The sequence below is a fragment of the Podarcis cretensis genome (genome assembly GCF_951804945.1).
Source record: "Podarcis cretensis genome assembly, chromosome: 2".
NCBI classification, from domain to species: Eukaryota; Metazoa; Chordata; class Lepidosauria; order Squamata; family Lacertidae; genus Podarcis; species Podarcis cretensis.
The window spans coordinates 59019540-59036667 of NC_137171.1; the positions used below are offsets into that span (position 1 = coordinate 59019540).

At 39.6% G+C, this 17128-nt stretch overlaps 1 protein-coding gene across 5 annotated transcripts; it reads left to right on the plus strand.

The window, feature by feature from the left end:
- Nucleotides 1-234: 234 nt before the first annotated feature.
- LOC307211491 (UPF0461 protein C5orf24 homolog) lies at nt 235-13369 on the plus strand. 5 transcript variants are annotated; one of them, XM_079968144.1, is made up of 3 exons: nt 235-513; nt 8760-9189; nt 11031-13369. In XM_079968144.1, exons 2-3 carry the CDS (start codon nt 8763-8765, stop codon nt 11069-11071), a joined length of 468 nt encoding a protein of 155 aa, XP_079824270.1. In that variant the 5' UTR covers nt 235-513; nt 8760-8762; the 3' UTR covers nt 11072-13369. The 5 variants fall into 5 exon arrangements, with proteins under 5 accessions (XP_079824270.1, XP_079824269.1, XP_079824271.1 ...); XM_079968143.1 differs by having other exon boundaries at nt 238-513; nt 8760-13369; XM_079968145.1 differs by lacking the exon at nt 235-513 and adding an exon at nt 530-696 and having other exon boundaries at nt 8760-13369.
- The last annotated feature ends 3759 nt before the right edge of the window (nt 13370-17128 follow it).

A 17128-nucleotide genomic window follows, 5' to 3' on the forward strand; every position in this document is an offset into this window, starting at 1 on the left:
TCCCTCATTCCTCCTCTTCCGCCTCAGAGCAGGCGGCACCTCCGCCGCGGCCCAGCCAGGCCCCGAGCTGCTCCCCCGGCGAGCGGCCCCTTCCTCTCAGGCGTCCGCCTGCCGCTCCCTTCCTCCTCCTCCTCCTCCTCCTCCCAGACCAGCCGCCTCCCCTCCCCCTCCCCTCCCCTCCCGTCGGCCTCTGCCTCTCCTGCTCGCTCCCGCGGCGCGTTGGCCCAGACCAGGAGCGCGCACGTCGCCGCCACGGCTCCCTGCAGCTGCTCCGGCCCTGCTCTCGCGGCCCGCTCCGCCGTCTCCCCCGCCGGTCTCTCTCTCTCTCTCTCGCCCGGCCGCCTGCGACGAAGGAAGCCGGCGGCGGGGAGGGGCCCCAGCGCCCCGCGACGCGTCCCGACGACGACGACGACGACGACAACCCTCGTCGAGCTCGCGCCTCGCGGACCGAGCCACCAACCGCCGCCGCCTTGTCCCCTCCCCTCCCCCTCCGCCCTGCCAAGAATCCCTCAGGTAGGAGCCGCCCCGGGCCTGAGAGTGCCGCCCGCTTCTCTCCGCTCTCTCCTCTTCTCCGCCGCGCAAGATGGAGCCTCACCCAGCTGGCTCCAAAGAAAGGAAGGCAGGAAGGAAGGAAGGAAGGAAGGAAGGAGAGCGCCTTTCTCTCTCCTGGCGCCTTTCGGGCGCAGTCGGCGGAAGGCAGCACCCCCTGCGCCTCCCTCCTTCTTGCACCCCGGGGTGCCCGTGGGGTTTAGCGGGTTGGCACCATTTCCGCCACTTCCTCTAGCCCCCCCCCCCGGTTTCTGTATCAAATTGTACAATTAGGTGGGTGGAATTGAAGGACCCTTCTTTCGCCGGGTGCCCGGAGAATAGACAGCCAGACAGGGCAGCAGCAATAGGTTGAACTAGATCTGGACAGCCTTTTTTCCTCTCCTTTTCCTCCCCTCCTTGTAGGCGAGACGGGGTGGGTGGCTTGGTCTGCAACACACACACACACACACACACACACACACAGCGTCCTCCACCTTATTTCATTTGTTCTCTTCAAAGGCCCTCACAAAATTAAAACTACGACTTTTTGTGGTGGTTGAAGCCGTCTAAATTTGCAACATCGCCGCAGCCACCCTTAGTTGTGCCGCGTCACATAAATATAACTAAACTGAAACAAAAAAACCGAATGCTAAAAAACCTAGGGGGGAAAACGGACGGAAGCCTCTCCTCTGCTCGGCTTCTGCCTATCATCCAAGTGTGAACAAAAGGGCTATGTAGGTGAGAGAGCATATTAAAGGGTAACTTATTTAACTAGCCAGAGTAAGGCAGATGCGGAGTCTTAACAGCTTTTTGGCCCAAGTGGAATGATGGAAAAGGTTATCATTCCCATGCCCCAAGACCTATTTAATTTCCCCCAGTGCTGATAATGAGGCACCATCTAATACAGACACAGAACGACTGTGTGTTCCCTCTGAATGTCCCAGGAAGGACAATTATGCTCCAGTATGGGGTTGGAGGGGAAAGCAGGGATAAGCTTCTGTCAGTCTGCCCTCTATTCCTGAACTGCTATGGTCACTCAGTAGCAGGGAAAGATATACATTTTGTGGTTTTATAACAGTATCTCTTTAGAATTTGTCTTGTCAAAGTGTCCTGTTAGTTAACAAAGGCACTTTGAGCTGTTCTCTTTGTGTGTGATTTCTTGTTTATATCTAACCAACTATATGTTTAATGAAAAACAATGCCTGTCCCTGTATTTTGCACATATGTGTAAGCATACCTTTAATATATGGGACTGACAAATATTTCCATTGCTAGTTACTTAAATATTATATTGATTAGTGCTACCCACATTTATTAAGACCTGCTGCTTAAGTGCATCTCATTAGACCATTACATGTATAGCATTAGTGTGTGCTGTAGAATTGTTTTATGGGATCTAAGTTTATGCTTGTAAACATTTAAAATGCAATCCTAACCCCCAATCCATGCTTCTGGAGGGGAGTAGGAGCCAACGCATATTCCCGTACACTGTTCTTTACACTTGCAGGGTATCTGGTACTTCTGGTGCTACAGAGTATCTCACTGCAGCACAGGAGGGATGGCAGATGCAAATGTATTATTGGTGATGGATCTGCTGGAGGACCCCCATACCAAGGTCTTTGGCGTAGAATTGGAGTAACAAGGATCCTCTCTATATCCTAAGCTGGTCCACCTCCCAGAGAGGGGTCCAAATTTGGTGCCTCTGCTGCACCAGTCTGCAGCAAAAATTGTGATTTCAATCTCCCCATCTTCCAATCTAGCCGATGCAAGTAGGAGGGCTTTGGAGACACCAGTGGTTCTATCACTCTATTTTGCCCTGCTGTTTCCCATCCAGAGGTAGGATTGCTCCCTTAGGCTGCAATCCTATACACACTTATCTGGAAGTAGCTCCCAGATTCTTGTGTGGTTTACTTTTGATTGCACTATTATTGTTGTCATGCATTTAGCTTGTACATATTTTAAGATTAGATGTTTATTTTATGGTAGATGTTTAGGAGAAATCTTTCTGCTCATGCAGATCTAAGAAAATGTTTGTTGAACATCTGAGGCTTCAGCACAGTCTTTGCAAAACTAGTGAAGAGCATGGTAAAGTACAGTCTCTAGCATGTTCTTCTGCTATTGATAGTGTCTTTATTTGCATCCTCAGATTTTTATTTGGAGGATAGAATTAGACATTTGAGCATATGTCAAGATCCCAGTGGAAGCTATTAAATTTGCCTAAGAATGTACATCAGACTGATTTTAGCTCCCATACCCATTACAATATGAGAATTCCAGTTGCAATGTTTTTTGTTTAATGGTAAAAGCCAGAAAAGCAGCATGCCAACTGCCCCCCCCCCCCGGGTCCCTTAGGAGTGAAGTTGATTAGGCCAGAAGATATCTGCTTGCACAAATGCCCTCTCTATTAGAGGAGTTCCTGTGAGAAACCATTCCAGCTTCATTTTGACACAGCAGGCTGGAGTGCTTATTCACCAGACTACTTTGGTGGGACCCATTTCCATCAATCTCCCTCCTGAATGAACAGGAATGATGGGAATTGCAGTCCATGCTCTTGAAGGGCCAAAGACTTTCCATTCCTGACCTAAGGCATGTTTTGTGGCCACATGGGGTAGCACCCTCTGGCTCTGGTCAGTACCCAGATGGAAAATCACCTGTATCCTCCTCTCTGAGTAATGGAAGAAAGGCAAGATACCAAATGTTATAATTGTTTTATTATAATGCTTGTTCTGCTCTTTGCTACAGGAACTGCAAAGAGCAGCATACAAACTTACTGGGACAAGGTGGAAGAGTTCTATCCTTGACCAGATAGCAATTTTAGGATTGATAATAGAGTTGTTACTGGATTAAAGAGATATCAATTGATTAATTGTACGAGTCTTTGTCAGTTAACAGAGTACACTTCCATATGGTAAAAACAATAGAATGGAAACAAGATGAGTAATTTCTGTGTTGTTAATGCATACTCACATATGTTGCATGTGTACTTTATAAGATACATTCCTATGTTACACGAAAGGGGGAACACCTTTTAAAATACTTGCTATTTGCTGTTTTGTGACTTTTATAAAATATTTTGCTTAAAAATATGCTGTCTGATTAATCCAGGTAACTTTTTCGGCCAATTAACAGTTCAATTCTATATGTACCTACTTGGAAGTAAGTCCCATTGACTTATTTGCAGTTTCCTTCCAAATAAATGAATTAAGTGGGGAAAATTGCACTGTAAAAGTTGTTAAAACTGATTAAACATTGTAGCTTCTTTATTTAATCATGTATGGCCTGCCATTTTGTTAAAATAATGTTCAATTCAAGATACTGAACCTGATTCACTGCTGCTGCTTATCAGTAGCATGAAGCAAATAGTAGCATAAAGCTAATCTAACATTTCCATTGTTTGGGATATTTTTAACTAGAGGAAGTTGCATATACACCTTTCCTTCTATTAATAGTCTGTATAACTTTCTCCTGTATCCATCTCTTTCCCCCATTTGTCCCTGCAACAATAAATTGTTTATCCACAAAGAATAGTAGAATAATATTGCATCAGCCCCACGTCCTATGTGAGGACCTAGTTCAAAGTGTTGATTTTAATCTTTAAAGCGCTTAATTGCTTTGAAGCAGGATAACTGAAAGATCACATTTTCTCACATACACCTAACTGAACGTTGAGATCCCCTTCAGAGGTCTGCTTCAGTTGCCCTTGCCAAAGTAAGACAGTGGCTACCAGGTCTTTTTTGTGCTAGCTCCTCAACTGTTCAATGCCCTTCCTAAAGGTAAAGGTAAAGGTACCCCTGCCCGTACGGGCCAGTCTTGACAGACTCTAGGGTTGTGCGCCCATCTCACTTAAGAGGCCAGGGGCCAGCGCTGTCCGGAGACACTTCCGGGTCACGTGGCCAGCGTGACATCGCTGCTCTGGCCAGAGCCAGAGCCAGAGCCGCACACGGAAACGCCGTTTACCTTCCCACTGGTAAGCGGTCCCTATTTATCTACTTGCACCCGGAGGTGCTTTCGAACTGCTAGGTTGGCAGGCGCTGGGACCGAGCAGCGGGAGCGCACCCCGCCGCAGGGATTCGAACCGCCGACCTTTCGATTGGCAAGCCCTAGGCGCTGAGGCTTTAACCCACAGCGCCACCTGCGTCCCCTAATGCCCTTCCTAGAGAGGATCAACTGGCACCTTCTTTATGGCCATTCTAGGACCATGTGTTGCCCTTAGCAGCAGCAGCAGCAACAACAACAACAACAACAAACCTGTGTGAAATTAAGTGTTTTATACTAAACTACTCTTGAGTGTTGTGATTTTTTTCAGTACAGTGGTACCTTGGGTTACATACGCTTCAGGTTACATACGCTTCAGGTTACAGACTCCACTAACCTAGAAATAGTGCTTCAGGTTAAGAACTTTGCTTCAGGATAAGAACAGAAATCTTGCTCCGGCGGCACGGCGGCAGCAGGAGGCCCCATTAGCCAAAGTGGTGCTTCAGGTTAAGAACAGTTTCAGGTTAGGAACGGACCTCCGGAACAAATTACATACTTAACCCGAGGTACCACTGTAACTTGGTTTCATTATTTTTCCTGGATATTTAATAGCAAGTTGTTACATATTTTTGTTACATTTTATTTTATCATTTTTGTGAACCGCCCATAATTCAATGTTTTTAAGTAGAATTAAATTATTAAAGTAAATGATGATGATGATGGAATATACATGGTGTCCTCACATGCTTCTGGCTAAAAGTAAAACATTGGAAGTATGCCTGCTGCACACCATGACTGCATGCAAGACAAATGCCCTACTTGGAAGTTATATATAATATGTATTTATAATACACACATTCTGCATTGTCATGTATATACTTGGTAGGAAGCATTGATAGATGCCAGCTTCCTATAGTGTGTATTACACAACATGTTTTTATTTATTTATTTATACATACATACATACATACATACATACATACATACCCTGCCCATCTGGCTGGGTTTCTGGGCGGCTCCCAACAAAACACTAAAAACAAAATAAAACTTCAAACATTAAAAACTTCTTGAAACAGCGCTGCCTTCAGATGTCTTCTAAAAGTCAGATAGTTGTTTATTTCCTTGACATCTGATGGGAGGGCGTTCCACAGGGCGGGTGCCACTACTGAGAAGGCCCTCTGCCTCATTCCCTGTAACCTCACTTCTTGTAGGGAGAGAACTGCCAGAAGGCCCTCGGCACTGGACCTCAGTGTCCGGGCTGAACTATGGGGGTAGAGACCCTACTTCAGGTATACTGAATGACCAGGTGCATGTGGCATTCATGCAACTCCTTACTTTGAATTCACTTCAGCATAGGAAGCTTGTTGTACATGAAGCAGCACTGCATGAAAAGCTATCTGGAAGCCAGTTTATAAGTGGCCTCGATCAATCTACATTACAACAAAGCCCCTGGCATAACTGCCTGCTGCTGAGGTTGGTGGAGAAATCCTCCACAGACAGTGGGGTCTCCAGTGAGCACCATGACACTTTGAGGATAGATGATCCTAAATTGTCACATTGACAAGGTCATTGATAATAAAAGGGCTTGTGCATCAAATGGTTGATCATTGTTTCCTAATTGGATGACCTCTTGTTAAGACACTGTATTTCAACACCACTTCGAAGGCCAGATTAAATGTTGACTGGTATACCATTAGCACCTCTAGTTTACCCACCTTTCTAAAATGTTCTTCAGCAGACAGGTCAGGTGTTGAAAATTGATGTAAGTTTTTTGGGGGAAAGTTAAGCTTCTTGGATGGAGAAATTATTGAATTAAATAGTTCAGTGTCATCTTTCTAAGCAACAATGTGGTTTTCACAGATTGCCAAACAATTACAACATAAGTAGATTTGTGTGCCATATTACCTAATTCTTTCTAGGCCAAGTTTAATAACAACATTTCCATAAAAAATCCATTGATGCCATTGCTTTTGAAACAATCTGGGAAAAGAACAATCCTTTCATAATAATACACCTGTTTAATGAATGAGCTCTTCTTAAGATCAGAGTTGACATTATACTGATTTACTTTTGGTATATATTCAAATATTCTCTAAAATAGATAAATATTTCAAAGCTTACATTCATTTAGAAACTTCCATTTTGTTTTCAATCTGGATACCAAGACCACAGTTAGTATTTTGGAAATGTAGACTAGAGCATCATCTTTGAAGGAAAGAGACCTAGAATAAACAAGTAGCAGCTATACAAACAATCAGTAAAGAGAGAAAAAATTACACCACTACTGAGCCCATATTATGAGACCAAGGAGTTAAGAGGCTTTTAAGAGACTGATAAACAATGGGTCACATCAAACCTTTGGTTTGATTGAATCCTCATCAAAACCAGAAGGATTTACATGGGAGATGTCATATCTCTCTATCTATGAATGAATAGGAGAGCTGCTTCATAACAAATTCATCATACCTATGCTGAAAAGCAGGAAATAAAAAAACAATGTCTGGTACTTCATAATTGATTCTACTGGCCTCCCATCCTGAGTTTGCGAATATAGGCAGGCACTGTAAATTTGGGGCATTAAAGAGAAAAAAATATTAGAAGACACTGAGATCCAGCACTGAGGGCCTTCTGGCGGTTCCCTCATTGCGAGAAGTGAGGTTACAGGGAACCAGACAGAGGGCCTTCTCAGTAGTGGCACCCGCCCTGTGGAACGCCCTCCCTTCAGATGTGAAGGAAATAAGCAGCTATCTTCTTTTTAAAAGACATCTGAAGGCAGCCCTGTTTAGGGAAGTTTTTAATATTTAATGCTGTATTGTTTTTAACACTTGATTGGAAGCCGCCCAGAGTGGCTGGGGAAACTCAGCCAGATGGGCAGGGTATAAATAATATATTATTATTATTATTATTCTATAATGATATATGCCTTGGAATGGGGAAGATAGTTTAATTTCCTATGGATGCAGAAACACTTTCTTAATGAAAGCTAAAATATGAGAGCTGACCCTGCATCCTTAACTATCTTAGAATAGAGAATATGAATACAGTTGAGAGAGGACTGGTCTCTAGTATATAGGAAAACATGGAAATTGATTGTGGCAGAGAAATCGCAGCAGTCTAGAATTCACTGTAGACTATCCACTCTTAAAACCAGTTTCCAGATGCACAATATAAACTGTATTAAAACCATTACCCTCAATTTATGGCAGGGTTGTGTGGCCAAAGTAATGTGCTGCCACTTGTGCAAACACTTTCTGGTCTTTATTTTTCCAGGAACTAATCACAAAGCAACAAATAAACATTGACTCCCAGTTAGCATTTCTGAATAGTGCTTCTAAAATGACAGATATTAAAAGTAAAGCTCTGATTTTGTATCTACTATTGACAGTCTGGTTTTGAAAAAAGTCTATAAAAGGAGCCACAAGAGAGTATGCAAAATGTGAAGTATTATGTCAGAGAAGCTAACAAAAGCTGAGCATGAGGGGGCCAAATTATTTTTGGAATGGTTTGATTTTATTATTTATATTCACACACACAATATAAACAATGGAGTACCACCATAAAATATCTGTGTCCTTTTAAATGTGTTTGTTGGAAGGGAGGTTATTGGTTTGTTCTTGTTTTTATTATGTATTTTGTGTTCTCATTTTGTATCTTTATGTTGTGAACTGCTCATGATCTTCAGATGAAGGGCAGTATAAAAATTTAAGAAATAGAAATAAAATAAAATGTCAGTATACACTTACTGGAATGGCTTTTTCAATTCTTGGTCATGTCAGATATACCTGAAAAGAACTAAGAAGAAAAATATGAAAAAATACAGTCAGTAGAATCCTATCTATACATAATAGCCCCTGAAACATTATTTTTTATGTTCCTGTAAGTTTTATGATTATGAAACCAATAAAAATTAATTTAAAAAGGAACTTTTGGTTCACTGTGATTTTTTTTTTTAAGCACCAATCATTGCAGTGCTGAAACTCTGTGTAAGATTTATTTGTGCTAAATCAAAGATTAATGCAAAAATGTAAAATTAGCAGAAACCCATGCTATAATATATTGATAGTGTTTTGGAGTAGTATTTGATTAATGAGTCTGTTGATACTCAAGATGTCTTGTTTAGGTGTTGGTTTGTGCCCTGTGCTGATTTGTCTAATTTTGGAGGGCATTGCAAATATTTCCCTGCTGAATGTTACCTTATTTTTTTTTACATCTCTCCCTCTCCCTCTCCCTCTCTCTCTCTCTCTCTCTTTTGGTAGAAAATGATGCATCCTGTTGCCAGCGGTAACTCCCCTTTCTGTGGGTCTGGGAAGAGTTCTTGCCTTAATGATGACAACGTGACCCCCACTGATCAGTTTGATTTGTATTCCACACAACAAACCAAGTATAGCCACACAGTCAGCCACAAGCCAATACCATGCCAGAGACAAGATGCGTTAAATGAACCACATTTGCAGACCACAAGTGGCAGGAGTATAGAGACGAAAGATGATATAAAGAAAAAGAAAAACCTCAACAGATCTGGTAAACGTGGAAGACCTTCTGGGACCACAAAATCAGCGGGCTACAGAACGAGCACAGGTAGACCGCTGGGGACCACCAAAGCAGCTGGATTTAAGACAAGTCCAGGTAGACCCTTGGGTACAACTAAAGCTGCAGGATACAAAGTCAGCCCAGGGAGACCTCCAGGTAGCATTAAAGCTCTATCACGGCTTGCAAATCTAAGTTATACTTGTAGCAGCGCAGCATTTCCCTATGCTGTGGTACATAACAGAGGAGTGCATGCTGCTGGTGAAACAAGTAGCAAAATCAAGCAGCCCGCTGAGTGAAAAACGAGGAATTAAGTAACATTTCCTCAGTAATTCTTTTTCAATTATCTGAGTTGTGGCATGTTTTTTTCACTTCTTTTGTAACGTTTCCATAACTTACTTTCCTACATTTTATTTTTTTAAAGATGTCATATCATAATCACTTAATGTTTCTTACGTTCACAAGCGGACTCCTCAATGGTGCCCTTGTCTATTTCCAGAAAATAATTACTAATATTCTAAGTGTCAAAGTTATTGTCTGGCCATTTTAGTTACGTGGTTAGCAATTCAATAGCAGAATTCTGCATCCTAGGTTATTTATAGTCAAAATAAAGACTTGTTCAACAAGTAACCAGAATAAACTAATAGAAACCAATTATTCAGGACAGCTTTACCAGGAATAGTTCTGTAAAGTTTGCAGTGTATGTGTCTCTTTTTTCTTTTTCTTTTTGTTAATAGGAGGAAGTAGAAAAAGAACTAAATTTTCCACAGTGGCTGGAACTTAACACGGACCTCAATATTTGTAGATACTTCAAAATTTCAAAACTATATTTTTAAAAAAGTGGTCATTCCAGGCAGTCATTGCATTAAAGTGCTATCAGTTTCAAGTAATCCAAACATAAAAAAAAATTCCTATGTAGCACCTGATATATATCCAAAGTGCTATTTTTCCATTAAAGTATGGTAGCTCTCCTGCATATGCTAACTGTTGGACACTGACTTACAATTTATAAAAGCCTAAGACTACACATACCAAATCAAAAAGAATTAAATATTTGAAATATTTTATAATTTAACTTCTAAAAAGTGCTATCAAATATGCAAATAATGTACAGGTGTAGTAAAAGTTGTGGCTGAGATTCTGCACATTTGTGTGCTCCTAAATCCAGTCCATTTCAGTGACATTTGGCATACACAGATATATGTGAGATTTGCCCTTTGTTCTCAGATCTGTCAATAAATATACACATTTTAAGTGACTGCAATATCTGCATAGATGGCAGCAGTTTTTTAGGATTTCAAATATTTGGTGTGGTTGAAAATTATACCTTTCAGATAGATAATCTTGTCATGTTTAATAATTTTGCCAGTGGAAGTCTTATTTATCACACATACTGTAGCTAAGAGAGCGTATATCTACCAAAGGATGACATTTCATGGATCATAATTGGAAATGATACAGTTGATGCACAAGCAAGTTGCAATTTGATGTGTTTATAGACCCCAGATATATAACAAACTATTGGAATACATCTATGCATGGAGGTGCAGAACTATAAATACATTTTGACATTTTGTGCACCTAAAATAAATGTTCTGCATTGAATTGGGTATGTGTTGTTATTTTTTAAAATGTGTATGTGTGAGAGAGAGACAATGTATAATACACACATTACGTTGTAACTGAATAAACTCTCAATATTGAATATATTCCAAATATTTCTTTAGAACTAAAGCTATTCTGAAAATAAGTTTACATATAGTTATAGATTAAAAATTTAAATTTGTATCTTCAAATACGCAAGAGAGAGGTTATAGATAAATATTTGCAAATTCATGGGGACAGACTTCTTTCAGGTTAATTAGAGAGATGAAAATGAACAGTATTGATTCTTTTCCTTTGTAAGATAAATATTGTGGCCTGCTGACATTTTGATGACAACTCTGATTTTAGTAATGACAACTTAAGAAATGGATGTCATTTCATGCCTTTTTTATCAGGAAAAAAGCAGCAAGCCTTCAGGTGTTCCAGTGATGCCTAACTCATAATGAGCTGGACTTTATCCTGTATTTTATAATAGGTGTGTTGAATTGTTTTGGGGGGACTTTGTATGCACTGGCAACCTTGAACCTCAACAGTACTGGAAGGCTCTTTAGTCATGTAAACTAATGGCAGCTAAATGCTGGTAAAATAATTTTTTGCTGAAGCTATGAAGTCCATTATATATTTCCTCAAGAAACTTCGGAATATGAAACTCTTATTAATTTTCCCCACAGTGGTGCAACTTCTGACACACACAGTGCTAATGTGAGCTAGTTCACCCTCAGGACATATATTGTGTTGGCTGTTTTGTTAGATGGTTCTTTTTTTTCCAACCCAGAGGCTGCTTCAGACCCTTTCTGAACTCTCTCTAGGAAAGCAGCTGAATGTAAAAACTACAAGAACGGCACACCTTACTGGCAAGGAGCAAGTTGCATGTCACCAATGTACCTTTGAGTAACTCTACTTACCTCCTCCTGTTTTTTAAAGCTACCCTTTTATTTCTCACGTGTGCATCTCCTCAATGGTGTCGTGCAGTGTGTTGGGAGACAACGCAGATGCATTATTGCTCTAGTATAATGAATTTTGTATTCACATATGCTGAGAAAATAATGAACTCATCTAAGCAATTTATGTTCATTTATAGTGCTTATTAATTATATCATATGGAAAACTTACCCATTAAAATAACTTAATATTGTAAGTTGGGAGGGGGGGCCAGAAAAATCCTCTTTCATTTCTCTAAAGGGCAGTTTAACGCCTGGATTTGTTAATGAGGCCAGAAAAACACTGTTGGGCATTTCTTGATTCCAGTTCATTTTATCCTCTACTGCGGTTTACAAGTGCCATGCTGTGGGGGAAAACAGAAGTCAAGAACTTGAGATGTTTGAATGGTATATTCAAATATTTTTGCTACTCCTGTATATAATCTCCAGAATACATTGTGTTTTTCTTTTTCTTTTCTTTTTTTGTAACACTGTCTCTTGTCATGACAAACACTGAAACAGCATGTTAATTCCTATACTTTGATATTATTGGAGAGGGGGAGGAGGAATGTCCCTTTCTCCTTGTAGTATTAATACATGATTTGTAAAGCAAATTGATAATTTTATATTATATACCTTAATTCTGCTCTTCATAAGCTAGGATTGTTGTATTGGCACTGTTCAGAAAATCTACATGTCAAACTTGTGTTCACTTTTCTTTTGATTTAAAAATAACCTTTTTCACCTTTTGATAAAGCAGTTAGCATAATTAAGCATTAAGAGAGATCTATACTACAGCCGCTATTTTAAACACTTACAGAAATTGCTGTTCACTTTCTGGTGAAATTTACTTAAACCGTAGAACCAAATAATTTTACTTCTATTTTTGAAGTCTTGCACTGGATATTTTCAAAATCTTTACACACACACACATACACACACACACTGCTGTAAATTTAATTAGGGGATAACTATTGTGAAGGTAGCATTTTTAAAAAAGACAGGTAATTTTCTTAAATGCATTCATGTTTTGCAAGTTTTGAGAATAGAACTTCCTGGTCAGGACTCATCTGGCATTTCTGTTTTGCAGTGGTCCATTTCAATTATGTTTTGAAGTTGCTTTTGGTCTTGGGACAAACCCAGCAAGTCAGGATAATGCATATGGGATTAGATATTCCCTGATCTACAATGCAGAAGGCAGTTAATATCAGAGCATTAACTTTTGAAAGACAGAGTAGTAGAGATAACTTTACAGCTTTTTCCTACGTTGTCATTCTGGTTTTTATTACTGTATGTATAGAGCAGCATCAATCAATTTATTAAATACAAAACAGTTTATTGTAATCAAAGTTCTTGGATTCCACTTATATTCACATTATGTTTTATTATTATACATATATTTCACATAGTTCAAACATTATTATACATGTAAGAAAATACTAGAGCGGCCTTTCCTTCTGATTTTTTTCCAGATAGATAAATCTAGGTTCTGCGATGTGTAATCTATTTCATCTTGAAAGTTATAGTAATTTTATGAAATCTGCTTAAATGGGCCATTTTAAGATTCTCATCTTTCACTGTTTGCTTTTCTGATGGGATGGGTTATTTTGGTGGAAACAGTTACTCATTAATTATCACCCTGTCTTCTGCTGTAAAAAGTCTGATTAGATACTGTGTATGTTCTTATGTCCATGAACTTCAGCTACTCGTGTGCAATTGTCTGTATGGGAATGGAGTAGTGTTCATGATCTGTATTTACGTCATCATATGGATGTATATTTATTAATAAAGTAATTGCTTTAAACACCAAATAACTTTATTACTGTATGTTTTATATTCTTGCCACCCCACCCCCACCCCCGTACAGTATAAGTTGAAACCCAGCAAACACCTGTTAAATTATCCAGCTTTGCAGATGAATGAAGCAACTCTTCAATTGTTACGCATAATAAGAAATGGAAGGTTTTGAATTACTTTTTTATATGCTTTCCGTCGCTTGTTCTTTTCTGGTGATGGATATATTTTCCAAACAAAAATAATTCCCAACTCCTTTCTCTCCCCCACTTTATTTTCTGAAAGTATTAGGGATTGGGCCCACCATATAGGGATTACTTACTCCCTTCCTGCTTGTTGTTATCTCCAGGCCAGCTTACCCATCATAATTAGGATACTGGGCAATGCAGATAGTCTTAGTGGCCATAAACAGCAATACTGCAGCCCCACTATTTCTTGAAAGACTTTCAGAAATGTTATAAGACTACCTTGCATTAATTTTAGTGACAGTTCAAACCTTGGTTTGAGTGACTTCAGGTTTTTCATTTATCTGAACTTAATTTATTATATGTATGTTTTCAACTTACATCAACAGACTTGCTCTGCAATTTGACAAGGAAAACATTTTTACAGTGGTATTGCATATAGAGGAGGGGTGGGGAACTGGATCAGATCAGCAGGCTGCATCCAGATCTGAGCCACCCTCTGCTGACCCCTTTTGACTGGCAGATGTCATGTGACAGCCATTTATTCAAACTCCAAAAGGAGGAATCAGCAGCACGCTCAAGTGCGCTCTTGAGACTTCCCTTCTTCCTTTGTAGCCTTAGCTTGAATTGAAGCTGCTACTGCTGCCGCAAAGACTCTAGCAGAAAGCAGTGCTAATTGTACACCCTGTTTTGACAGGGATCAGCTCCACTTGGGTGCTCTGATTGGGAGCTCCTGAGTGGAGCTGACCCCAGTGGTCTTTGCATTTAAAAGCACTAAATGCAAGTCTTGCTTGCCAAGGAACAATGCAGAGCACACTTTAAGACTCCTGGTGATTTCTTTGCAGTTGTGACTTTACCTGCCGCACACCTGTTACCATAAGATGGCAGGTGTGAGGCAGGTGAGTGTGGCTTGGAGAATACAGCCTTGTAGGTTAAAATTGGGATCCTGGTGGGCCTAATTTGTCTTGTGTGTTGGATGCTTCCCATCCTGATAAAGAGAAAGGGGATGTAGTTCAGTGCTTTGCATGCAGAATGTCCAAGTTTCTACCTTAGCGTCTCCAAGTTGGATTGGGAAAGACTTGTGTCTGCAATCCTGGAGAGCTGCTGTTAGTCAATAGGTGATATATAGTGTCATGTGAATGGACTTCTTCCCCACCCCACCCTACAGAGGAAATTTGGGGGGGGGGGCTGCAGAAGGGAGGAGGACCTACAGCGGCTATTATTTATTTCATCTATGAATCACTTCCCACGAGGCATCCCAAAGCAATTTAGAATATTTTATTATGTTGCATGTCACCCAGTGTAGATAATTGTGAGCTAATACCAGATTCTTAATCCTCTTCTTATTCTAGATTCTTACTCCTCTTGCATTCAAAATTTTAGAGACACCCAGCTAACAATGGTGCTATACTATAGTGCTGCTCATGCCATTTTATGTAAGACACTTGATACAATTTTGCTTAAAATTTAGAATATGCAGGGTTATATCTGATGTATTGCTAGATATGTTGTTATGAGTAGTCCTCTTTAAAGATCTCGGCATTCCTATTTATCCAATATCAATAATAATTAGGGGGAAATCTGAACTATCAAAATTTAGCATTGTTCCTGTTGGCTATGGTAATTGTGGTTCAGTAAGAGGCTTTTATCCGAACAGCTATATTTAAACAATTGACCACCTTGGTGGTCTACACACCGCTGAGTATTTACTGATAACAAGACAGAAAAAAAATGTCAAAAACTGCACCTTAAGTTGTCATTCAGGTACATAGGGTGGGGCCAGAAACCATTCTATGATATTTTTTTTAAATAGCAGAAAGCAGCCCCCACCTTTTTTATGCAAATCACAGCTGTTAGTTAACTGTTTCAGGATAAGTTACTTAATATTCCATAAACACCATGAATTGAATCCAAATGAACTTACTTCAACAGAAGATCCAATCCCATATGGGTCCCATCTCCAATGTAAGATGGGAAGGCATTCACAAAGTATATCATTTATGCATGGACATGTAAGAGTGTGGATCAAAACATCTTTTTTGGTCCCAAGCACTGCATTTCATGGTGGGACAGAGACACACAGCAGATAAAAGATAATTATGTGTGCTTCGTGTCTGAAAAGCAAATTGCCAATAATGTGAACAATTGAAAGAGATATTTAAGAGCATGGCCATGCTGCCTGGGGTTGATGGGATTTGGAGCTCAGCAACATCTGGAGGGCCACAAGCTCCCCACTCATGATCTTAAATATCCCTTTCAATTGTTCACGTTATTGGCAATTATCACCTTTGAGTTTCTGATCCCAATGAAGCAAACTAATTTTCAAATAGATAAACTGCAAGATACAACTGCTAACCAAACCTGCCTTAAACAAACCTATAATTTCCAGGATCAAGTGCCTGGATAAAAGGGCTTTTTCTTTTTCTAAGGCATGTTTTCTTTTGCATTTTTCCAGGGTTCTTCTTTATGTTTAAGTAATACCAAAAGGATATTCTATAGACTCAGAGTTTTTTTCATCTACAGTAACCTACGTTCTAAGTTTGTTGTAAGTTATGTCATTGTAAAATCTTCCAAAGATTAAAAGCAAAATATAACTTGCAAATGAGAGCACTTTAGATTGTTAACAGTGTCTAAAGGCAGATGGGTATCTTTCTGTACCATTTTCTGGCTTATTTGGCATAATATCCATCTAATGAATAAGTTAATTCTTTTTGTCATGGTAGAAATAAATACAAAACCTAGTTTATTTGGAACATACAATTGCAAACAGTGTGCGGGCAACTCTATTCTGTTTCGGAATTCTCATAAATTTTACATTAAAGTGCACTGAATTTGGGCCATTTCAAGTCTGCTGGGTAGCTATGAAAAGAAAGAGATGATGTATGAGAGTCTTGTTATCCAACAGTGCCAAGTAGGTTGTTTCATATGCTTCCCTAGATAAACAATAATCTATGGACTATTCATGTTCCTTTGCTGCATCTCTCCCATTATATTTGTTCTTGGATAAAACAATCAAACAAACTTTGGTTTAAGAGAAAATTTTACACGCTTAGGAATTTAATTCATGTGCCAAAAAGCAAGGCAATTGCAAGTTAAGCCACTCTACCCTAACTAACGAGTCATGCTTGCAGAAAAATGCATTCTACAAGCTCTTATGTTGTACTTAGAAAAGCATTTTGATCCTAAAATAGCTTTTTGTTTTTAATGAATATTTTTTGAAAATGGAATTTAATTAACCTAAGGCCAATGATTGTGACAACTTGTCTATAATACATAACTGCAGTGATATAAAGTATTGAAAGTCACAATATCTCAGTAATTAGATATTTCCCCTGCAAGGTAGGCCATCTTCATATTGTTGATGTTTTTAGTTTGTTCCTAGTTTGTCCTGTAGTCCCATTTGATTAGCTGTCTGGAGAGGAAGAAGTAAAGCTGAGACAATAGCCTTGGAATTCAGTCCTTTATTATCTGAGACTGAAAATTAAGTCAACATAGCAGAGATATCAAGAGATGAGATATAGAACAACACACTTGAGGAAGTGAGCCAAACCAGTGACATAAAATCAAATAATAGAATCAGAGAACTGTAGAGTT